The sequence below is a fragment of the Perna viridis genome, chromosome 10, assembly GCF_037379345.1.
Source record: "Perna viridis isolate PV_CMFRI_1.1 ecotype Kerala chromosome 10, ASM3737934v1, whole genome shotgun sequence".
Classification (NCBI taxonomy): domain Eukaryota; kingdom Metazoa; phylum Mollusca; class Bivalvia; order Mytilida; family Mytilidae; genus Perna; species Perna viridis.
The window spans coordinates 27,805,294-27,832,590 of NC_142454.1; the positions used below are offsets into that span (position 1 = coordinate 27,805,294).

The following is a 27,297-nucleotide window of genomic DNA, read 5'->3' on the forward strand; positions in this document are numbered from 1 at the left end:
TGTGTTCAAAACCTTAATAATTTATTTTAAAAGTGTTATCATAGCCTTTATCATAAACGTTAATGTTAGTAACACGAATAACCTAATATTTAGAAAATTTCATAGTAAAACTATGGAAACAAAAAATGTAACAAAACATACCGAAAACTCAGCTTCAAGTTTCCCGCCTTTTACCCGACCAACATCTACATAGTTATAGAAATCCTTAACTAGAATAGCTGATTTTGACATCTGTGGACCTTCAGTGAAATCATAATATCCACCATCTTCATTTGGTTCGTTATTGTAAGTCCTATCTTTATTTGCAATGCTTACGGTAGGTATAGAACTTTGTTTTTCTTCAGCTAATTCAAGACCTGAATTTAATATTATATTAAGTGATGTTATTAAGTTGTACACGAAAAATCCTATATAAAGCTATGGTTTACGATATAATTTAACGTAAAATATCTAGCTTCGTCGACCGACGTACCTACACAAACCTGATATTTGTTTATTCTTTACTACATCTGTAATAAAGTTAACTGTTACCATGTATATGTTACAACATGCTTTGAGTAAGAGAATGATTAATTCATATTATACAAGTCTTACCATACAAGCAATATAAAAAAATAATAAACTGATTTCAGAATATTCGTTGTTTTCCTTTTTGCTTACGTTCGTATGTTTATAGTGAGTGGGTTCTTCTTTACCATTACTTTCACGCCGTCTTCTGAAAAAAAAATATGATTATTATTACTTGAATAAAAGAGAAAGGGACCCATTTTTACAAATATATAGTTCTGGGAAGAGATTCCTTATTCTTTGTTAGAAATAATTCTAAATCATCTTCCAAATATACAGAAGATGTTTACAAAATGCTGGAATTTTTAATCGGCAACATCATTGTCATGTGTTGAGGACGCGTTTTTCAACAAACGATCGGCATTCCAATGGGAACAAATTGTGCTCCTCTACTTGTCGACCTATTCCTTCATTCTTATGAGGCTGACTTTATAGCTGATCTGATCCGAAAAAAAAATGTCGTTTAATCTCTGTTTCAGCAATATAGATGTAATCTCTTTAAACAATTGATTGGATACATCGCATCTATACCAAAACATTTGAGGGAAAGGATACTAAAACCACTGTGAAGTCAGCCTCCTATCTTGACCTACACTTAGAAATCGATGGTAAGGGAAAACTATAAGCTAAATTTTACGACAAACGTGATGATTTTGCATTAAAAATTGTTAACTTTTCTTTCATCTGTGGCAACATCCCTTCAGCACCTGCGTATGGAGTGTTCATATCACAACATATACGTTATGCCAGGCTTGCCGAAATTACGTGGATTGTTTTGTATCGCGCTAGAATTCTAACAAATAGGCTCCTGGAGCAGGGTTATGTCGCTACAAGATTGAAGTCATCACTACAAAAGTTTTATGGCTGTCAAGATGAACTCGTGTATCTTATTTGTTCAAAGTGTCATAGTTTTCCTTACTTCTTTCGTCAACCACGGACTTGACTTTTTATGAGCAACTCAGCGGGTGTTTCTAGAAAAGCCGTACCGGTGCACCTGTTCCATGCTCATAGTTATTAGTGGAGTCTGAGTTGCTCCTTTGCTTTTGTTACATTGTATGTATGATTTTAGTGTTCGTTGTTATGTATGTATGTTTTTGCTATGTCTGGTCTTTGTCCCTGAATTACATTTTTTTAATACCGCTATAACCTTGGTTCCCTTGGTAACCTTTTTAAATACACACGAATATCATTCACAAACAAAGCTGAAGTAAAGAAATCAAAAATCAAAACCAAATAGTAGAAAAAAAAATGACACGAAATATACAAAATAAAACGTTAAAAAAACTGCTTGAGAGCTGTTGAGGCAGGCCGAGTCAGGGATTGTTATTTTAGTAAGCAGGAGGTCAACATATCGATTTGGAATGGACCCATAAAACTTATTCACATGCATCGAATAGACCAAGCACGCATATTTGCAACTCGAATGACTTTGAATGTTCAAATTTATGCAAGGGTACACATTGTTATACAACAATCCAAAGTGGATGATTTTTCTATTGACATATTTAACGGCAGAAATTAGTAACATGGAAACAGTTTACCTCTGAATGAAAATAACAACAATTATCACAATGACAACAACAAGAATGACTGCAGTAATGCCTCCTCCTATAGCTGCTCCAGTGCCTGAACTTTGTGTAGAAGTACCAACAATTGCTGAAACATTATTTTGGCTGTTAACAAGAATCATTTCATAATGACGCTATACAAAATATTATCTAAGTAATGATTGTGTATTATTTGATTGTCTTGATAAGACGCGATTGATTTTTTAATTCAGTTTCCTACCACGGATTTCAATGCATTGAAAACATGAATCTACCGCATATAGATAATGCAATTAATAAACGAAAAACAAACCAAAAAGACAACGGTGTGTCATATGAGTAAAAATGTTTTGAATCAAAGTTAAAGCAAACTTGTTCAAATCCGAATTATTTCTCATTCCAAATAAGTTCTGTCTGGACAGGCTTCATTGTATTGATCAGAAGTAAAATGCGTCGAATTTATAGGGGGATTCAAAAATGGCTGATATTGCTACAATGTTTACAACACAATATTGAAACAATGCGTGGTGCTATCATCAAAATCAAGAACTAATAGTAACACATATCAACTTCAAATACACATTAACATTTGAATGCATAGTTGAGCATCTAAAAACATAGAGGAGGATAAGAGACTTGCAAGAAAGAAATTGTATCGAACAGATGATTTTAGCATTACGTACAATTTCTTAGTTATGTTTTTGTGTTCTTTATCATAATAATAAAACAGCATACCTTCCTTTTGTTACTCTTTTTAGCGTATAAAAGAAAAATGAAAATAGAAAAAAAAATAATAAAATAATGAAAAAGTCATTCTCTTTAATCAAAGGTCTTTAAGCAAATACAGCGTTCTACAAACAAGTCAAAACTATTCAATATTGGAATGTTGGATCCGTTATTTTATAAAATATATGACCAAATCGTAAAAGCTATATACAACAATCTTATTAAAATTGCATACATCGATTATTCCGTTCAGGCACTGCATATATGATCTTACGTCGCCCCATTATACTTCCTGTTTATATGAATATTTCAGAATCCTCAGGGTTTTCTCCTTGAATAATACTTACAAAAACACAAAATAGAAAATCTGATGTTGTTAGATCATACATGCAATGGCTTTGGTAGTCAAATATAGTGTTTGTTCAAAATATGTATATTTGAATATCTCACCAATACATTTTGGCTGTGTTGAATTCCAACGACCTAAACTCATTTTCTGTGAATCCATTTCACATATAATAGCTTTGGGACCTTTGAGATTGTATTCGTTTTCACAATTGAATGTTACCACTGAGCCATACTGTAATCCTGTGAGGTTCGAAGGTTCAATCAACAGATGGTCTGATTTGATCAAATCTGGGCAAAGGATGGCTAAAAAGGTAAGGATGAGCATTTTAAACGGGGCTGATCACAATATTTGCAAGAGTTTACCCGCAGTTGCTTTGTCTTCAAATTATTGTATTTATTCCATAGGATAAACTGATTCTCCTTCAGACTATTTTACTTCTTCTCAGTTCTTAGCCAAATTAAGTTTTAGTAAAAAAATCTCATGTAGGTAATGTTAATGTTTACACCTCAAGTAAAAAAAAAACAATTACAGAAGAAAAGATATCAACGTTATTTTCAAATTCAAAACTTTGTTAAATTTATGTAAAAATACGACGAGGACTCTTATTATTCGATCATCCAATAAACGCAGAGTAAAACGGAGATGATAAATCGATCATTTTTACGGATTCTAGAGTGTTCCGAAACTGATAAATAAGTATTGATAAGATTTACACTTATAATTCAGATATTGTAACTGTGTGTTCATTATGCATGTAAAAAAAGTGTTTAGTTTGTTACTCACCATCACACGTAGGAATTTTACTCCAATTACCAGATTCTGTACATTGTATACTCCGTGTTCCATTTAAAAAGTAACCGGTATCACATTTTATGTGTATGTTATCAGGAAATCTTTTGTTGCCCACACTCGTAATATTTGAATTGTTTAAAGAAATGGGTGGACATCGAATACCTAGTTCAACAGAAAATAGTATCGAATATTGACGACTGATAAAAAATCTTTTAATTTGTATACTGTTTATTCACTCTCAGCAAATGTGGCGAAAATAATTAGATATAAATGAGATTTTACCCTACGAATTTGAAACAAACAAAATGCAAACAATTAACTTTAACATGTATAGCATTGTCTTCGTGTACATTTCTAAATTGCCAAAATTTAATGTATATTTAAAAGGAAGTTTTTGAGATGTAGACGACATTGCTTGTTTATAAGATATTGACTATTGACTTGATACATGGGGGTTATGTACGTAATCAGACAGCGTGTAATCGATACAATATTAACCGTCATAGTGTCGACTGAATGTAAGATGTTTACTTACTTTGTAAGTTTTACGAAGGTTACGTTTTTTTTTTTCAGATAGTTCACCATGGAAATAAATCATCAATTGAGGAACAAAATAATTCATCAGTCATTGTATGAGGTTGTGTACATTTTGTAAACACCTCCATACTCGATCCGGAAATTCGGTCAACCATGTAGGATACCGGCAGCAATTTCATAAGAAGAGTACGAGAAACAGAAAAACAATGTGTTATTTAAAATAAATAACATGTTCAAAATGAAAATAAACCTCCAAAATGCGGATACAATATACAAATTCTTCAAAATGTTGTCAAATGACTTGAAATCAAAAAAGAGTGTCGGCAACACACTAAAGTTTGAAGATGTCCTTCACACACGATTTACCTTTCTTATCAATAAAGTGGTTTAATATTTATGTAAGAGATGGAGTAAACATTGTGATTTTAGATGTAAATAATGCTAACAACATTGCCGAATCTAATTCATAATTAATTCAATCCAAAATAAAAATTGCACCGCCGAATCAGCTAGTTCCACAATGGTTCTGACTTTGTTCAAGCATTGCAAGCAAAATAAAGGGTTTAAATCAGGGTTTTACAGCGCGCTACACTTCTTTCTTCCAATGTGGCGTGAATAAACCAGTGATGATGAAATAAATAGTATTTGCATGCTATTGCGACATAATCGGCAAATCAACGATCACATCATCAGCATAATATACACAAAACAATCATTACTCATTATTTTAAGAAGGACTTTTTTCAACCAAGGACTGATATCTATGAAATAATATTTATGGCTTTCAAGGCAATAAGGGAATTTTAAACTTGCCCCAGAAAATCGAATTAATCGTGAAATATATACACCATATCCAGGAGATGGAGGGGTATTGGTGCACAGGAAATGACAATTTTTAATATAAAATCAGCGTTAAAAGAGAAACCAATCTTAACTTGTGTAGGCGATAAGTTTTGAAAACGTTCCAAATCACCACCCGTAAAGAAATTAAAATCATATAAAAATGTCCATTTAACATACATATCCGAATATCTACATAATCTAGTACCACGATAAACCAATGTATTGCAAAGAACGGCAAAGTGGGTGTAGCCGACATACAAAATTCGGTGTATTGCCGACACTTTTTTTATATTTACTGAAATATAAGTTATTAACAAACACAATTGGGTTTGTATCTTTAGAGTAATGGGTAAAATCAATGCGAACATGTATTTGAAAACCTCCATTATTTATATTATTTGTACTCTTGTTATGATAATGCTGCCGATATCCTACATGTTTGATCGAATTCCCAATACTTCTCTCGAGATATTTACACAAATTATTTAATCAATTACAATAATTGATGGATTATTTTTTGTCTGAAATACACGCTGTATTTGATGTCTCAAATAACTATAACCTTCGTTAAACTTACAAATTGAGTAAACTTCGTATCTTCAGGCGACAAGGATACGATCAACTTGTTATCGCTTACACCTTGCGCAATAACATATAGTCTCCCCGTTGTAATGTATAAATAACTTTGAAAATTCATCTGTTTAAAATAAAACAAAATACAATTGAATTCACCGAAAAAACAAAATTAAAAGAAATGTGTGTTATTATAAGTTCAAGATTTATTTATTTTTTCAGAATCCTTGTTATTATTCTTTTTTACTTTTGTTACAAACTAAATTACCTTTGAAGTGTTTACGAACAAGGTCAAATATCATTTGTTTTCATACTGCTGAGCAAAGAAATATGAGTTGTTAGGATTATTTTTTTGATAAAAATGTTTGTGTAAAATACATAATACATTTACCTATACAAATTGGCTGTGTTTCATTCCAATGACCTTTAAACGTTTTTTGTGGATCAACCGTACACCTTATAGCTGGATGTCCTTCCAACTTGTATCCGTTCTTACATTTGAATGAAACCTCTGAGTCATACCTATATCCTGTCAAAATTGCTGGCTCCATCAACAGATCAGAACCTTTCAAGTCAGGGCAAATGGTAGCTTCAAATATATGATGTGTGAATACAACATTGACTATAGCGACAATGGCTTAATTTAAAAAAAAAAGGCATACCCCAAGCTGCTTCGTTATTATACATTCCGAAAGAGGATTTCATTTAAAATTGCAAAACAAACTTTATAAATTATGTAATCGGAATAGGCATATCAGTTTTCCGAAAAAAACAAAGAATTATTGTAAACGTATTAATTTTCGTGGATCATATGTTTATTGCACATATACAAAAACATCAATTTTGGCAGTTTCACAAAATAACTTACATTGTACAGTGTTAAAACTCGATTGCACGGATACTATATTTCGCGTTGTACTGTTTACCGCGACAATAGGGAAAATAAGTATCTTGCGAAATTAAGTTTATTGTAAAGAAAGTGGTATTTCACTCAAGTTTTAAAATAATGATTTTAAGCATAACTGCATTCAGAGATAATTATTTGGTTAGGATTAATAATATCATTCGGTAAAACATTAGCAATATTATAAAATACCCATCATATTGGTTCAACATATTATCATAGTAATAATAGGCAAGAGACCAACACTAAAATACATTAAAAAATGAAACAAAATATGGTGCATTACTTTGATTTTGCACTTTTGTGTTTATCAGGAAAATAATGGAAGTTAGTATACGGCGATATTTTCACAGTATTTGATAAATGAAAGGTAAGTTAGAATATTGCTTAGCGGTATGAATGGTCTGCCGTTGTAGGCCTAATGATGCAATAGACGTCGGAGCAGAGAAAGTAGTCGGTACTCCAGAAGAACCGTGTTTGTGACTTCGCTTTGTATGTCGCTATTATTATTGCAGCATACACTTTAAACTCAATTTTTGCCACAAATTACAATACAAAATTAAGACAAGCTGTAACTAGATGTCTAAAGTCAAATGGAACTTACTAAGTTATAAAAAAAATCTTTAATTATCTGAATTAAAACTATCATATCATTATAACCTTTGATTTTTCAACAATGTATACTTCTATTTCTTATACTCAGTTAAAATCCCGACTTAAAAACATTATACATTGTTGTTTTTCCAACAAAGATGGTACACCTAGATACGAATATATAGTTCTTGGTAGAGATTCCTCATACTATGTAAGAAATAATTCCAAATCATCTTCCAAATATTCAGAGGAAGATGTATAAATAATGCTGGAAATTTTAATCGACAACATATTTGTCCAGTGTGGTGGACGTGTTTTTCAACAAACGGTCGGCATTCCAATGGGAACAAATTGTGCTCCTTTACTTGCTGACCTTTCCCTTCACTCTTATGAGGCTAACTTTATAGATGATCTGATCCGAAAGAAAGAATATCGTTTAGCTAGATCCTTTACTCTCAGTTTCCGCTATATAGATGGCGTATTATCTTTAAACAATCGTAATTTCGGGAATTTGATAAAATGAATCCACCGAAAAGAACTTGATATAAAGAATACAACAGACACTGTGAAGTCAGCCTCAATATCTTGACCTATACTAAATCGACGGTTAAGGAAAACTATTGACCAAAATGTACGACAAACGTGATGACTTTTCATTCAAAATTGTCAACTTTCCTTTCATCTGTGGCAACATCCCTTCAGCACCTGCGTATGGAGTGTTCATATCACAACTCATACGTCATTGGCGAAACTCTAACAAATAGGCTTCTGAAACAGAGTTATGTTGCTACAAGGTTATAGTCATCAATAGAAAAGTTTTATGGTCGTCATCATGATCTCGTGGATCGTTATGGTATATCTGCACCATAAAACTGATTTATTCGACGAGTCATAGTTTTCCTTTCCTCGCTTGTCAACCCCGGACTTAATTTTTTTTATGAGCAACTCGGCGGGTGTTTCTAGAAAAGCAGAGGACGCTTACCCTACCGGTACACCTGGGCCATGCTCCCAGTTTTTAGTGGAGTCCGAGTTTTATTACTTGCAATGTATGTTTTTACTACTTTATGTTCTTTGTTGTGTATATCTGTTTTCCATGTCTAGTCTATGTCCCTGGATTACATTTTTTTTTATTACCGCTATAACATTGGTTCCCTTGATTACTCTGTTACCGAAAGCGACAGTTGATTTTATAACATCACAGATACAACTATATTGAAAACATATTCGACAAAAACTTACATCTGATATCACCTAAAAAGGAAATGATAAAAATATAAGAATAATTTTATTCTGTAAAAGAATTGACTTAAATCATTTAACATAAAAAAATCAAATCTAATCAGTGTATATCAATATGACTCAAGGATGAAAATATGTTTGCATGAGATATTTGATGCATGTTGTCACAGTCAAAATATTGATTTGTTGTAAAAATTCGTGAAAATTACAAGAAACATCTCCCATCCGTTTCTTTTTTACACTATTGGCATTGATTTTGAACTGCATCAGGGTATCAAGTTAAAAAATATATATATATAAAATAATGAAATGAACATTAACTTACAACGGTTTGATGTTTTTCACGCTATTATTGATCAACAACATTAAGTTCTTATTTTGAGTGTTACAAGACAAATTATGTAGCTTTGTTAAAGTCATGTTGATGATTTGTTGTACTCCTTAGATAACTGAAAAAAGACATTTTTCACATTAAATATTGTATTGTATAGTATAATATAGAGTGCATTTACAAGGTTTTCCTAAGTGAGGTCTAGAATAATTCCTTTGTGCAACTACTGCTACAACATAAGAGGGCGAAGCGATAAGATTTATTTGTTAATGTGAAAAATGCAAACGATTCTGTAAAAAAAAAAAAAAAAAAAAAAAAAAAAAAAAAAAAAAAAAAAAAAAAAAAAAAACAAGCGAAGTTAAAACTGAAAAAAACGAAGTGCACAAAGTAAGGGAGGAAAAATAATTTTCCGCGTTTATCAATGTAGATTATATCATGATATATATCTCCCCGTAAAACTTTGTGTATAGCTGTGTGCGTTTGTGTTTGTGTCAGATTTTGACAAACAAACACGCGGAGAAACACGCTAGTAGCGTTTTTATCATTTTAATTTAGCCGTTAAAAGCCGGGTGTGGATGCGGGTATAAAAAGAATAGACTGACAGTAGCGCTTAACCTGTCAAAAAAGGCAACTAAATAGTTCTCAGAACAATCGCTGGAGATAGGGTGCTCTGCCCACGGAGTAAATTGGTTATGTGCCCCAGGTGATGGAATGGTGTACCTCTGGCATGCTTGGTTTCTCAGGCCATAATACAGAAAACCTGACCGAAAACCATGGTGTCGCAACGCATTGTGAAAAATGAAACGTTAAATAATTTTAATGTGGCATTAGATAGGAATAGGAACCTTTGTGCTCCGCCAAAATTGCTTAAATTTCCCGACCCTGACCGTCTCCCATACTTAGTGGCAATCGAAACTCTTTGACCCTATTATCATTGTGTCATATGCTATTTTATAATTCATCATAAATTCATCTTCATTTTTACATCCATGTCATGTTCATCGCCCGTATAATACAGAAATATTTCTGGTTGGGTGCAAAACTCAATCAATCAATCAATCATTTAGTCTTTAACATGAACTGTAGTAGGAGTATCAAACATGTTGATAGTCAAGCATAACAGTTAGTTAAAGCTTTGTCTTCGCTAAAAGAAGCATATAAACTGAAACTTATAAGATGCATATGAATAAAAACATTCATATATGTTCCATTTACATCCAATTACAAACATCATAATTGTACGTAAAAGTAATATCCAAACCAGTGCCTCCGTTCATTTCCCGAATTGTAATTGTAAGCAAATTCTATATAAATAATCAAAGAATATGAAGCTTGATTTTGTGCATATAAAAGGACGAACTGTTTTGGACTACATTAAGCAGTTTTATAAATATTTTAAGTTGCAAAACTTTAGAAGCATTTTAAATTTTGTTATCTCTTCAGCCCTTGAACACTGCATGAGTCATGGATAAAACTCTACGTAAAGAACAGATCAAAATGATTTATGCATGATGTTTGTGTCTGTTCTCAATCTAAGCACGCAGTGGGTTAACATTGACATCAAATATTAGTTAGCTCGTCTAAAATAGGGACAATGCGATATTAGCTCAGAGCTGGCAATAAACACGTCTTTATGTTGTGTAACCGTATTTTATAACACATTAAAATGAATGTTATTATCTAAATGGAGTGTCCGTGACGTCATACATATGAAGAATGGAAGACACAGAAATAGATAATTGTACAAGTGAAGGCCTAGGGGGTGGATGGAGTGCTGTCTTGTATGTTACGTCGATGGATACGATTATATATGTATTTATTTAATTAATACGCCCAGCTCCGTATGGTTGTATTATTAACTGGATTCTGCATACTCATGGCCAGAACAAAGCATCAATATCCAGTTGTTATGACTGATTCATTTTTGTGTACTTTGCAAGTGTAATTGAATACTAAACCAGTCACGAAAAAAATATTCGCTAGCTTCGATGATTAAATACAAATCGAATAAAAGCTTATATCAAGAAAGCGATGACTAAAGCACTCGACAACACGGCGCCCAGATGTTTCGAAATTTGTTAAGCTCTCTCAGACGAAAGTGGATAGTTTCATGGTTTGAGGGCACACATTGGGCTCCGTTCATCATATACATAGGCCAAACTCATATTACAATGACTTTCGTACAACCATGACAGTCATGTTACCAATCTGGTTAACAAATCAATGGGTTGACAAAGCTATTGGGACATTTAAACTGACAAGTTGCTATCGAAAGAGTTTATGAATACTTACTTATGAATCTTTTCATAGCTAGCTCCTACTTATTAAAATCTGAAGCAGCTACCTGGGGTATTCTACTTATCATTGGTAAGGGGAGTTCAAATTAAATAAATTATATTTTGTTTTGTATTTTGTTGCCAAAGTTGAAAACCATGACTTAGAAAGGAATATTAAAGTACTTATTTTATCTTAAATACATTGCACGGAAATCTTAAATATTATTGTAAAAATGAGATCACGATCAGTATTTATTCCCTCCTTCATAAAACTGGAATAGGTTTAACAATTTGCCATTTTAATGGAAAATATATGATTCATACTATAGTTAAGGAACAAGTGTTATACAAAATGCAAACAGTTTGAGGTTCACGTGAATAACAATTTTTGAAATAGTGCTATGAGTTTATGTTATTTAATTTTGAGTATGAGTAAGCTTAAAAGTGAATTAAGTGCTTTATCAATTGTGAAGGATTTCCATTCGAATTATGATGTTCCGGATTAACTACACTGGTTTTCATAGTTTGGGATTAACTTTCATGTTAATAATAATTTTCATTTATGTTATAGTTTGGGATTTAGTGCATTGAGTTTGATTGAAATTATAATTTGGGATGATAAGTGCAATGAAATTTAAGATTTGGAATAAGTGTTATTTACATTGGAACTTCGTTCGATTAACTGCTGTTTATTGAATGTATAGCTTTGGATTTAAATGCTGTTTTCCTTGAAATTGTTGTAGATTATTAAAGTGCAATGATTTTCATTCAAATATAATAGTTTGGGATTTAGTGCATTTTTTAAAGTGCAATGATTTCTATTACCGTAAAATGTAGTTTGGGATCCAGTTCAATGGTTTTCATTACCGTAAAATGTAGTTTGGGATCTAGTGCAATGGTTTTCATAACCGTAAAATGTAGTTTGGGATCTTGTGCAATGGTTATTTGTAAATTAAAGATTTGGATTAATTTTTTTTTCATTGGAAGTACAGCTTGGGATCTAGTGCAATGATATACATGTAACTGGATATGGAGAATATTTTTTAATTTCATTTTCATTCCGGATTAAGTGCTATGATTTACAGCTCTTATTTGAGTGTTTTGTGTGAAAATGATTTTATTGGAATTATACTTATGGCTGAAGTCCATTAAATGTCATCAGAACTACATATACAATTTGTACATGTTTATATATTTTAAATAATATAAAAAAAAAAGTGTGCAAGAAATTTATAAGAATCCAAACTATTGTTAAAGAAGATACTTTGAAGGAGTATATTTCAACGCATATATTTAAAAACCAGTTTCAACGGATTCAGCTTTGAGATGGGACAAATAAATAAATAGTAGCATAACATTGTAACTCCAAGTTATTGTTAATTCCATGAAAGTGTTTCAATTTTACTTTAATTTGCCATTTCATATTTGCTATCCACTTGGGGACCTGTGGGTTTAAATATTTTTTCCTTGGAAAAATATATACAATATTCACAAGCAATAGTTTTCCACATTAGTACTTTTCCTGCGTTAGCAAGTTAAAAAAATACAAATTATGTGAAAAACACATTAAATTCCCTCAAAGCACATTGTGAGTTATATTCCATATGATGTGAAACTTAGCCAGTATTGGCTGCCTTACACCTGACCATGTAAATTGTCATGGTTGAGTGACTACCTATTCATCAACTCTTACAATAGCAACTGATAAGTTTAAATGTCCCCATAACTTTGTCAATCCGTTGAACTGTTAACCAGATTGGTAAGAAAAGACTATCATGGTTGTAGGAAAGACACTGTAACATCTTATAAAAGTTATCATTAGTTTTAGATATGCATTATATAAGGCTTCAGCAACAAATAAACTTACTGCATAAGGATACGTTACACATTTCCCATTGTTTTTCGGTATTGTCAATATAGCACCATGGTGCCGTCCTTGAATCATCGTGTGGTGTCCTGCAGTAGTTTAAAGTCTCCCCTTGATAGCTTGGTTGAGTGCCACCAATTAGAACATCAGACGCCAACTTCCAAGATCGACAATTGTATCCAGAAACCGTCACATTCAGAGTTCCGTTATAATTTCTGTCAGTTACGTTTTTTCTACAATCTTTATCTTAAAATGATATAATAAAAATCATGATTAGAGAAATAAGAAAAACTATATCCACCTTCAAGGTATATTTATATCTGTGTTATATTGTAAGATCATGTATAGTGTTATCATAAGGTATCATACTTTTACCTTTAACGACACATATTGTAATAATTTATCAGGGAAACAATCTTGGTTTCTTAAAACGATTGCACATTGTTTTGAAATATTACCTGATTGAAAGCAGAAACCAATTTCTCCCTGGATTGAAATAGTATAGGTTGAAGGAGTTATTTTCAAACCTTTTTTTTCATAAATAAAACAGCTGTGTCTCCAGTTGATAAATAAAAAAAAAACATGTGTCAAAGCATATCGAATGCTATTATTTAACGGGTATAAAACCCACAAATAAGCAGACTGTAAAAAAAGTTCGAGAACAAATAATTTGAAATTATTCATAAAGACGAAAACAGGTTCCTGGCTAAGATGCACATAAAGTATGAAGCCGATTCAAACATGTTTGTGAGCACTCAACCCCCTCACCATGGACAGTGGTGGTAAAATACAAAAAAAAAAGAATATAAAAATCATTCAAATCCAGATTTTACTCTTGAGATCGATATAGAATACAAGCACATTACAAAACGTAACATGTAGAACAAAAGACGACAAACTATATCTTCCTCGAATGAGTACATGTGGTTTCTGTAAGCTAGTTTTATATCCAAAAGCAACTGATAAGCACACGTTGTATACTCAAACAAAAGCAATTTACATAAAAAGTATTGCCAGGAAATAGGACAAATTGTGATTACGTTCATTAAAATTTAGATTATTAACAAAATAGTCATTATTGGAAACAATAAAACATTATTCAAAAATTGAACAAGGATACGGTAAAAATAAGCCCTATACACTAGTTTGTTCAAATATTATTCCAGAGTAAAAGCATTTCGTTAACACATTAGATGTGAAATCCAATTTTGGTTAAGTTACGACAAGTACGATCAAATCTTTATTTTATAAAAGAGTTAAGTAAACTTCTTAACTAAAGTATTCTAACGAAAACCTTGAATTAGGAGTTAACTTGTTACACAGCGAATTCTTTTTTAAACTGAAAAAAAATGCTACAAACACATGTATATGGAAATAGTTGAAAATATATATACACGTACCGTATGAAAATGCAGTCAAGAAAATGAAAACTATCAACTGGAAATGAGAAGTCGTCGTAGTAATTTTCGGCTTACCTTGTGAAATGGAAACATTTAAATCCAAAACAAGTACAAATAAAACTGTCCTTATTAGTATTTTAAAATATACTCACCACAAAGTGGCACAAAACAGTATTCCCAATGACTATTACTCCCTTTAATAACGCAAAAAGGTCCTTTAGAAGCATCTTTATCATTTTTTGGTGAACGACAATAGTTCAGCGGTCCATATCCAGGATATATAGTTGTGCTCCACATCGCACATGTTTTACCAGTGACAGTTGTATGAACAGTACCATTGTAAGTTCCTTCCCAGTTACTCGGATATGATTGCATACACTCTTGACTTCCTACAGCAAGTTATTTTTTTCAGAGTTTATTTTGATCTTTAGAAATGTGTTTGCTTATCTGGAAAATTTAACGTTTTGTTTCAATTTAAAGTTCCAGATTTTAAAATTGAAATAAAAATTCTTCTTACATTTGATATGCTTAAATGAGCGTGCAATGATTTTTTTTAATACGTAGACATTTACATGTATATATAAATAGATGAATCTGGAAGTTTGAACATCAACTTGTTAGCAAAATACTACCAATAAATAGCTGATTTAAAGTATGTTAAATATTGAATTATATGAAAAATAATGCATTCTACAGATTCTCATTCGCTTAGGATTAGCACGTTGCAAGAATTATACTTCTATTATGCTTATCAATTTTCAATAGAAAATTGTGTATTGAATTGAACAACAGTTTACCGTTGACTGTAGCCTATACTAAACATTTTAAAAACAAAACTATTATACGTGAAACGCAACTTTCATGATTAACAGCGACACATAGCATTAACATGTGTTGGCACGTGATATTTGAATCTGTTTTTCATGTGAGACGTATAAAGCCATGATTATGCGGTTATGACGTAAAATTGTGTTTTTTGTCTTTGTTTTGTTTTTGTTTTTGTTTGTTTGTTTGTTTGTTTTTTTCCGTTGGCATTTATAATTAATTATTGACGAAACGTTTTGCACCTTTGATATATATTGTAAATTCGTGAAAATGAAAGGTTCATGTTATGATATTCAGCAATCTATTTTTAAAAATGTCAAATGTTACCTTTTTGGTAATACCTTTTAGGTATTATTTATTTTGATATAATCATTTAATTTGCTCGATTTGTTATTGCATGATTCTTATTTAATATATGTTTTTTTTTATGAACATATTAAGTGTTAAATTTTGTTGCTAACACTAGTACTTTGGTTACAGTCTTAAACGGCCATTTCGGTCTGAACAAGTCTGACCTGTCTGTAAAAAAATTTGTTAAGACTAGTTGAGTCGTTCAATAGATGTTAAGACTGTTATCAGCCGTAACCATTTAAGTCTTGTCCAGTTTTTTTTAATCAGTTCAGTCTTTCTTATCCAGTACCTGTTCAGTCACGCTCAGACTTTTTCAGACTTGCGCCGAAAATGTTATTAAGACGGTGTCAGGCTGTAGTACGATGGTTTTAGTCTCTACTCTGATCAAACTACTATGTTATTTTCAAAAAAGTCGTTTGACATTTTTGTTTCTAAAAAAGTGCTCTCTCAAGTTAGCAGGTAAATGTACACCGCTAAAACCTTTCTTTTTTTTAAATAAGTAAAACAATTATAGTAAAATATATTACATAATGTTTGCATGTGAATATTACGTTACTAAACAGCAGTAGTCGGAATGTCATGTAAAGCTGCATTAAATGCTGTGTATTCACATTTTGGGGGATTTTGATATTACTTTAACTAAAATCAAATCGTGAAATAGAGAAAAACAACATTTCACAACATAAGTTTAAAATAAGCCTCACAAATACGTCGGGAAACTATCAAATTTACAGACAGATATAGGTTGTGGAGTAGAATAAACATTTTTTTTTTAAATTTCATTTATTCATATTTATCAAATTTATGAAATTTTCTCAAATTGATAGGGCGCTGTGTTCCATGTATCGAATGAACGTTTGTATATCAAGGCATCTAGAATACTTCAGAACACACCATGAAAGTCATTTTTACACTGTGTAAAGTTTATTTGTAAAAAAAAGGTTAGTTATTAAGTCTTTTGTGCAATGACTTCCGGGCACTTGTCGACAATCACGTTAGTAACTGACCGTGACCATGACTCGTTGGCATCTACAGTCGATGATGCGTTCAGGTTTTAATCTAATAAGCATTGGTCTGACTTTTAAGTTCTGGTCTGCGTTTGATGTTTCTTTGTTATCATTGTATGAAATTGAAATGTAAAAAAAGAAACAAAACCCTTGAAAATTTACTCAATATTGCACAATATGCCCTAGGGGCAGCTGATACTTAGTTTTTCATTTAGCTTTGAAACCTTTTGAAACTATATAGAAGATCAGTGTATTTTAGTTCATAAAATAAATGACCAATTGATTATCCTTTCTCTTATACAGATTTTCTACACATTTTATACATTGTAGCAATTTTCAGATAAATTTTAAATTTTACAGTGTTTTGGCAGATGAAAGTCCGATAGTTTTTTTCACAGTCATGTGAAATATCAAATTTTGTTACAGAGGAACATTCTATCATGCACTGTCACTATATCATAAATACAATGACATCGCTTTGTATCGTATATAACCACAACGATCACAATATACACGCGTTATATGATGTTACATGTCAACTTCCAATATAGTGATTATACTCATCTTACACATTGAAAACATTTAGAGTAAATTAGTAAGTTGTGTAACATGAAGACCGTGTACAACCTTCGAACTAGAAAGTGGCGAATTCATTAGTCTGCCTGTCTCAACTTTATACAAGTATAGGTTAAGTAGTTATTCGTCATTTATGGTTTAATTCGCCAGTATTGTAATCCGATACATGTTGATATTTGTGTAAAATAGCGTCAGGACTCACGCATTGAAGTGTACAACTGCAATGAACAATAAAAAGTATGCATTGGAATATATTTGACCGTCATTTAATGAATACAGTGGCGGATCCAGCTGATTCTGGGTTATGGAACCCACGTCGACCCTTTTTTTTTTAAATTTCTGCATTACTGTGTGTTATCGAGTAATTATGCGCCTTACGATTTGTTAAATTACGATTAAATGGGTATACGAATCCGTTCACTCAATTATTAATGCATAAATTGATCGTGGTTGCTATTTATTTTTATCTGGATTGTTTATATTCTATAATACTTCTAATAACTTTACCTTTTCTCAAGAAAAGGCTCCCCTCAAACCGCATTAGTCTTTTAATTCAATATTAAACAAACTTTGCCACACTCCTTCTTTCTCACCCACCCAAATTTTCAAATACATATTATTTGATCCCCATCTTCGCTGCAGTAAGCCATTCGAGGAGTGAAAGAAATCTGGATTGGACTCCTCTTAAATGCTACAGTTGCGATCACTTCTAACCTCTCTTAAATTCTGTCAGAATCTGTCAGGATTTCTGTTTTACGACAGCAGATAGAACAGAAATCATGACAGATCCTGACAGGGTCTGACAGAGGCTGTCCTGGGTCAGAACACATATTGCCCTATTCCCTGACAGAACCTGACAGAAACTGTCCTAGGTCGTGACAAAGAAAGTACGAAAAGCTGTTCTAAACTGTCATACCCCTGGACAGTTCCTTACACTAAATCTTTCTATTCTATGTGACGTAATTTAGAATAGATCATCGTCCTACAATCACCCGATCGTTGTTCATGTACCAAATTGCGTCGATCACGGTCAAGTCTCTGTAAATTGAGGGCCAACTACTGTCTTTTGCGAAATTTTTGTCTCGTTACACTTTCCATTGTCCTTCTGTTTTCCATATCTACCAATTAAGGTATCTTTACTTATTGTAGTATCTAATTTTGATACGGTTCTTTAAGTTTTAATATGCTTTGTATACAGTCTACTAAACAGTTCAATTTCATTTGTCTAGAAGCACATAAATGGAATTTGATTTGTTTATATATTCACTATTCAGATATACAGATTAAATATTTGAAGACCACTTTACTCCTGATGTAAACATAAAGACCGTATTTCCCTAAGTTGAATGAACTCGGCATGGAAGTTGTTTTTTATTCTTAATAATAATGCTGCAAACAATATTGTTATTATTTGAGGAATATTGTATATTTCAATTCTACTCAATTAAGTTACGAATTCACCAACATTCAAGCTGACTAAATTTTCAAAGGCTGATATGGGGAACTAATATAAACGGCTTCACAAATCGAGCCTAGATTAATTAAAGTTCCTCATACAAAAAATACATATACTGTATTCCCAGACATCAAATCACCCTATAAATATTGATTTATGTCCTTTTCAAATCATTGTTCACCACACTTTCTATTATTACTCACTAGTGCGTTCAGTATTATAACATTCTACCTACAAATGTTTGTAACAAAGTTTATGAAATTTTTTTGATAAACTGTTTTTATAGTTTTATAAGTTAGCCTGAAGTGCTTGATAAATATATGCCAATGTGGGATCTTCCGGATCTATTCAAAAGTTCAATTTTTTGATTTTTCTACACTATACACAGCACTTTCACATAATCTCATATGCACGAATTATTTTTTCATATGTGTCATGCTACATTCTGATCTGTTCTCTGTGATCATTACTTGTTTACAATTCAGCACTAGTCTACTTGTCTATAATAGAAATCTTTGATTTTGATGTTTGATCTGCTTGAAATTTCTGTACCAATGGTTTTGAAACTTTGGGAAAATTCTTGCAATATTTTGCATTTATAATGCATATAATTTCGTTCTGCACCGAACAACAGTTTAGATCAAATGGGAAATTTAGCAGTATGTGTATGAATTCAGAAATAAATGCACTTTGAGATTTCATAACAATTTTTCAGGAGTGTATGTTCTTTTCAACTGATTTCTTATAGTTACAAAGTCATTAAAATTTTGAAAGAGTAATATGTTTGCTTGATTTTCATCAAAATGTAACTGTTGTGAACACACGATATAATTATGACAACCAATTTCATACATGTTTGCTATTTATCATCAAAATTGTATAATCAGTTCACAAGTATATATTTAAAAAACACAATTTGCATTAATGATTTTAGGACCCTCACTTACTACCTCAACAGTTTGAACAAGGATTATATTTTTTAACAAATAATATTCTTTATTATCAATAAAGCTTGTTACAGTTTACGTCAGAAGTCCAAGCACCTTCTGACGCTCCCTGTTCATGATCACTAGTTACCCAGGGTAGTAAAGAGTGTCAAAATAAAATATTTCAAACATAAATTTACTAATACATAAATACATTCAACTTAACATACAATATCACTTCTAATAGTTGTTTTAAACATGATTTTTGATGAATATTAATTTTGAATTACTATTAACTGAGTTAATTGTAGTCTTCGATTCTTTAACAAAGATATCAAAAGTATTAACATGTTTGGTTCTATGTTCAGATACATAGTATGCTTTATAAATAGAAAAACCTATTATAGTTAATAAGAGATTTAACCAAAAATATGTTACATCAAATATTTTATATCCCAAAACAAGATGTTTCAAAGTAATCTCAAAATTCATGTTACATACACGAAGAATTTCTTTTTTGTCCAAAAATTATCTAAGCACGAACAGGATATAAAGTAGTGAAGATAATCTTCGTCTTCATTACAGAAATTGCACTGAATATTTTGAGTTATTTTCCACTTACATAATAGTTTTCTGTTAGGAATTATGAATTGTAGAAGTTTCCATCGAAACATCTTCAATTTGTTTTCTTGTAAATAACCAAAAATAAAATTATAAATGTTTGGCATAAAAAACACGTCTTTTATATCAAAAATTCTGAACCATTTGCTTACTCCAATAGAGGATTCAAATTTTTTAACTATAAATGATTCATACAATACCTTGTTCGAAATATTTTTTACATTTATATCTATATTTTTCCAACAAATTTGAAATCTTTTAAAATGAACCACACTCTTTACAGAATTTTCTGATGATAAAGATTGCTTCCATTCGAAAGGTATGGCTTTTTTCAAAGTTTGAATTTCTGCTATCCAGTTAGATTTGTTTTTCAATTTACTTAAAATGATTTCTTGAGATATGCATCCATTTGCATCTATTATGTCATTTATATAAATTATATTACTTTAAATCCAATTATCAAAAATTACAGGTTTATTTTTAAATTTAATATATTTATTATTCCATAATATTTGTTTTCTTATTTCTGTGAATGTAGTAGGTTTTTCTTGATTGCCCCCACCTGATAAATTCCAACATTTTAATACTTCTTTGTAAAAACCAGGAATATCTTTAAAATATTTATGTTTTATACTATTATCATTATTCGTCATAAAAATTAACCAATTTGTACCAATACCATTAAAATATTTATGAGGAATAACCTTCCAATTTACAATTTCTCCGATAGCTAATTTTTGCACCCACGCGGCTTTCAATGAACAAAAATAACTCCTTATGTCTACCATTCGCAATCCCCCTACTTCATATCTACCAATAATTGTGTTTCGTTTTACTTTATCGGGTTTATTATCCCATATAAATTTAAAACATCTACTTTCTATTTCTTTAATGTACATTTCTGGTACGATACAAGTGGACCCTATGTATGTAAAAATTGGCAAGACAAGTGTTTTTGTTATTAAAATTTTTCCTAAAATTGTTAGGTTTCTCTTTCCCCATGTATCAAAAAGTCTATTCATCTTATTTATTCTATTTTCCCAATTTAATTTTTCACATTGTTCCCTACAATAGCCAAAATATACCCCCGGAGTTTTTACTGGATTTATAGTCCAACTAATTCCTGCAACTTTATCTTTACAAGATTTTAACTTCCCTACCCATATTCCTTCCGTCTTGTTTCGATTTAATTTTAACCCAGAAAAAGACCCAAAAATTTCAATTTCGTTCATAGCAAATTCTACTTCTTGCTTTGAGCTACATAACAGAGTAGTATCGTCTGCTAACTGAGAAATTTTTATACTATGATTTCTTTGGTCTAATTTGATATTGATACCTTTGATGTCATTATTACTTCGTATTCGTGATGCCATTATTTCTACAGATAATACAAATAAAAGAGCAGATAAAGGACATCCTTGGCGTATTCCCCTTGTGTTTTTAAATATTTCAGAAATCCATCCATTATTAGTGACACAAGTTTGAATACCATTATACAACGTTTTAACCCACGATATAAATGAATCATTAAAACCAAAATGTTTAAGAACAGTTAACATAAAGTTCCATTCTAGGGAATCAAACGCTTTTGAAAAATCAACAAATACAATTGCCCCTTCTATTTTATATAACTCTGTGTAGTCGATAATATCTTGTATTTGCCGCAGGTTGAAACCAATAAAACGATTTTTAACATAACCAGTCTGATCTTCATTAATGATATCAGGTAAAATTTGTTTCAACCTTTGAGCCAGACTATATGACAGAAGTTTCAAATCCACGTTTAAGAGCGAAATTGGGCGATAATTATCCAAAGACAAAGGATCTCCCTTTTTAAATAAAAGTGTTAATACACTTGTACGTTGTGAATATGTGAGGTTTTGGTTTCTATAGCCAGTATTTAAAACCGAAACTATAATATTTTTCAATTTCCCCCAAAATTTTCTGTAAAATTCGACAGTTAGTCCGTCTAAACCAGGTGACCTATTAAGCTTCATTTTAAAGATAGCGTTAGTACATTCGTCCAATGTTATTTCTCCGTCACAATTAGATTTGTCGATTTCGCCTATTTTAGGATCAAGATTAGTATTAAATATGTATTGGTCACTAAGTCACTGGTCTTGTCTGGGTAAGAAGATGAATATAACTTTTCATAATAATTTTTAATATTTGTTAGCAACTCCCCCTGATCTGTTAGAATGTTTCTATCCCCGGACGTTAATTTGTTAATTGATTTCTTAATTTGTCTCTGTTTTTCTAAACCAAGAAAATACGAATTATTTTTTTCACCAAGTTCAATCCGTTTTTCCCTAGATCTGATTTGTGCCCCTTTTGCCTTTTCATCGTAAATTTTACCAATTTCAATTTCAAGATTATTAATTTCCTTATCTGTAATATCTGAATCTACGTCTTGTTCATCCCTTACCTTCAACTTATGTTCCAATTTTTTCTCAAGAAGTTTCAAATTTTCCCTAGTTGTTTTTGCTTTATTTCTGCAATATTCAACAGTTATCTCCCTTACCTCAATTTTGAAAACATCCCATGCCAATTGTATATCATTAGTATTTTGTTTATCTTTAAAACACTTATCGATTAATAGATTAATCGTATTTACATAAACATCATCATTTAAAACCGATTTATTTATCTTCCAATAACCCCTCCCTTTTTCTGACGCAAAGGTCTTAAACTTTAAAAATATGCTCTGATGATCTGTATAATTAATGACAGCTGGCTTAATTTTACAACATTCTACATACGGGATAAAATCTTTTCCGATCAATATCATATCTATGCGACTCGCTTGAGACTTATCCTTTCTCCGCCAAGTAAATTGTTGTTTATTTTCATTTAAAAGTCTCCAGATATCAGTTAACTTATTTTCTTTTATTAAAACTTTAAGACTATTAACTGGTTGGTTATTTTGTGTCCCTACTCTAGTACTTTTCCTATCAATACTTTTGAAATTATCGTTAAAATCACCCCCCCCCCAATATAGGAATTCCAATCCCATGTTCTTTAAGCATACTATTTACTTTTTTAAAAAATGCATTTCTACTAGTTTTACAATTAGGCGCATATAAACATAATAAAGAGAATATACAATTATCTATTTCAATATTAATCAAAATGATCCTACCTTCCTCATCTGAAAATGTATCAATAATGTTATGTTTTAATGATTTTTTAATTACTATTGCAACACCACATCTGTTTGTTGTTGCATTATTGCAATAAACTTTAAATTCGTCGTATTTCAACATTTCTTTTTCAATATTAATATCAAAATGTGTTTCCTGTAAAAAGCAAATCGAACACTTTTGTGATTTAATCCATTCAAAAACTCTATTCCGTTTATTTCTACATTTCAAACCGTTTACATTTAAAGTATTTAGATTTAATACATTTTCAGATCCCATTGTAAATAGTGATAATAATATTTATATTAAATACGTATATATCAATATAACATTTATTAACATTTACACAAACAAAAAACTTTACACAAACGATGACACAGATATAGTTACACAACACACTTAAAACGGGTACAAACATTGGGTAAAGTGTACGTGACCTGATAGCACCTATTGACCTTGTCTGGGTCAAAGCTTTATAATGATAGACAAAAAACATGTGGTCGAGAGCGTGTGCTATTTTACCTGGATATTCACTTTTTTCATCTAAAATAACATTAACATCCGTAAAAAGTGGAAAAATTATTGTTCTGAAGTGACAATGGGTATTAGCCTGAGAAATATAAAAAATGTAAGTTGTGACAATTGCGTATTTTGTGAAAGATAGCTGTAAGATGAAAACTTTGGAACAAAATGTGATGAAATCGGATTGAACAAGTGTTTCCTTACTCAAAACGAGATACAAATAATTAATGTGTTCTTTGAAACGCACCGAGACAGCAAACCCTACAAAGACGTGGAGCTCGAGACACAAACGGATAAAATACTGTGAGTATTTCTCGATTTTATAAGTTTCTTCAGTATAAGCTAGCAAATATTTTTTGCAGACATCGTGTAACATATGCAAGTACACGTATAAGATGTTATGAAAACACCGATTGAGACAAATATTGTAACCACTTCTAGATCGGATGAAATATGAAGTGATAAGTAAATTTCCAAAATTTGGTCTTAAATCAGAATTTAAATGGACAGTGTCGTACATACATACTATAAAACGGTATAGACAAAAACCCAAATATAGTTTGTCTAGTGCTAAAAATAGAATAGGTAAAATCCAAAATAAAACGTAAACAAACTTCAGCTGTTTTAATAAACGTTTGTAAACATAACTAGGATATGTGATCTTGACATATTTTATTCTTTCGTTTTTGTTTGTAAACGAATTATTCAATAAGCTATTGTTGGTAAAACTCATTTCACAGTTTTTGTAAATTAAATCAGCTACATAGTTTGACATAATTAACTCTATTTTGGCAACTCTCTTATTACCACTTTCTATTAAATATTTTGATTTTACATCAGAACCTTGTATTGTTTTACATTTTTTCATAGTTTGTAACAACTTAATAAAGTAAGTGCCTGTACGGTACAACTTAATTATAATGTTACACAACATTAAAGATGTATTGCATACAAAAGAAAAACTAAAACAAGTTTTGATTTTCTTTATATTAGAATCCTTCACACAAATATTAATATCATCTCTATGTGAAATATACATCACAATTAAATTCAATACAACAAACTTTAAGAAAAGAATCAATATCTTTTCAAAAAAAAAAACACAATTCAATGTTTACTCTTTTGAAGAGCTTGTTTTTACATACCATTTTTATCTTTTTTTTAAAGTTTTTTTTTTTGGGGTTTAATTAAAATTACACTTTTACATAGTAATTAACCTTTATTTGCTTTTTTTACCTTTGTCCCTCTCCTCAGGTGTTGGAGGAGTGTGTTGATTTTTGTTTCTACCCTTACCATGTTGATTTCTACTTTCTGGTGTGTTTACAGAAGCGTCGATTGTACCTTGAGATTTAACAAAAGAAACAGACTTTTCATTTTTTTTGGAAGTGTTTTGATTTCTCCAAGTTCTTGGTTTTTCTTGTTGATGGGGTGTCTTGTCAGATTGCCCAAAGGCCTGTCCATTTGACTGTTGACCCCTTTTTTCTTTCTGCTGTTGTTTCATTGTCTGTTGTTGTTTTATTGTCTGTTGTTGTTTTATTGTCTGTTTTTGTTGTTCACATTGTTCTTGTTGTACCTCAGGCTCATCAGTTTTTGTACTATCATTATCATCATTTTCATTTTCACTTAATTCAACATCATCATCATCATCTTTACCTTCATTGTCACTAAACATTTCTGGTGTTAATGCTTCTGGACAATCCATTTGTCTGTGCCCTGATTCATTACACCTTTTACATTTCCAATCATTTGGACATTCTAGAATCATATGCCCAGTTTCAAAGCATTTATTGCATGTTTTAACATTTGACTCATTTGAATAACTGTCTGTAGGCTGGCCACTGTGTAAGACTATAGCACTGTATCTCCCCATTTTCATGAATTTAGGTAGAGGTTCTATAAAGGTTTTACACAATAGGATCCTGTCTCCATTTTCACAGTTAGTGAGTCTCCCATCAACTCTGATATGTGCTCTTGTTATGGAATCCACTTTTACCCCTTTAAGTTCTATTGTTCTTTTAATAATGCCATCATCAGCACTAAGAGGGATCCCTTTCACTACAACTTTCATTATGGCCAGGTTTGAAGTCAAAGGGTTGTTTGGATTGTGTGTGTGAATGTTTATTTGCTTACCCCTCAGCGCAATGCCCTTTGTTAACAACGACAAACGACCTTCCTGGTTGTCCATATATATACGCCACATACGACGAATACGTTGGATACCTTTGATTGTACATGGGTCTACTACTTCGCCGATAGCCTTGTATATTTCAACATGTGTGACAAATGATTCTTTTTTGGGAATTACAGAACCAAATATATCACTGTCTTTTACGAAAATTGGTTTCACAGAATTAGGGTCGTCATCAACTTTTTTATCACCACTAGCGTTAGTGTCTGTTCTCGCAACATCAGAATAGGACGCCGCCATGTTTGTTATTGTTGTTTTGTTCAACGAAAAAAGTTATTTTACAATCAGAATACTGCCTTCTAATGTATCAAAATGCATTTACATGTAAACGTTAATGTCTTAGGAACTTCCAGAGAAAATCTGGATAAACAACACTCAATTGAATTTGTAATTAATCAATTTTTGTCGGAGCTATCCTCAAGCAGATCAAGGACTGTAACTCAACTCTGTAACAAGGATTATATACATACACATAAATGTATGTATGTATGCATTATCCAAATGATGTAGAAGATGACCAAATATGAACGACATTTGCCAGTACAACCAGATGGTTTGATATATTTCATAATGCAAAGTGCATTTTACATGTTCACTGACACACACAAGTGTATATGGGTGATGATGAATTGTAGCACTGTCTATTAATATTTCTATGATAACATCTTCTTAATACATGTATCTAGGTACCAGTAGTAAATAAGACTACAACTAACATGTACAATGTACATACATGTATTACCTGGTGAAGAAATATACAATGGGATTTTTGTTTTAAATAGTTAGCTGTGTCTTCAATTGTTTCATTTTTTTGATTTTAGCAAATTTGTAAATAGTGGGATGTACTGGTTACCCAATTTATAAGGCATGTACCCTTCTTACAAATATACAAGCGCAATTACAATCATCTTGTCTTTCTGGTAATAGTGTTGCATGCATTTTTGTTAGCTTAATTGTTAAATATTTGGTCCATAATTATACCATGATGTGTGGACATGGTTTTATGAATTGAAAATAGTTAATAGCTTAATATAAAGATTGTAATGACCTTTAGAGAACCCTGATATATGCTGTATATAAGATGACATGCCAATCATAGCATGTAATCCATTACAGTGAAAGTCTAAGTATAGATGAATA

The 27,297-nt window shown here is 31.3% G+C and overlaps 1 protein-coding gene across 1 annotated transcript in view; it reads right to left on the reverse strand.

The window, feature by feature from the left end:
- The window catches only part of LOC148605225 (receptor-type tyrosine-protein phosphatase kappa-like), a 44,701-nt gene that overhangs the window by 13,622 nt on the left and 3,782 nt on the right, over positions 1 to 27,297 (reverse strand). The window contains exons 2-9 of the mRNA XM_088548004.1: positions 14,698 to 14,934; positions 13,146 to 13,391; positions 6,326 to 6,523; positions 3,973 to 4,143; positions 3,291 to 3,491; positions 2,109 to 2,223; positions 618 to 715; positions 142 to 359 (exon numbers count right to left, since the gene is read on the reverse strand). Coding sequence (XP_088404130.1) covers positions 142 to 359; positions 618 to 715; positions 2,109 to 2,223; positions 3,291 to 3,491; positions 3,973 to 4,143; positions 6,326 to 6,523; positions 13,146 to 13,391; positions 14,698 to 14,934 — 1,484 coding nt within the window. The remainder of the gene's footprint in view (positions 1 to 141; positions 360 to 617; positions 716 to 2,108; positions 2,224 to 3,290; positions 3,492 to 3,972; positions 4,144 to 6,325; positions 6,524 to 13,145; positions 13,392 to 14,697; positions 14,935 to 27,297) is intronic.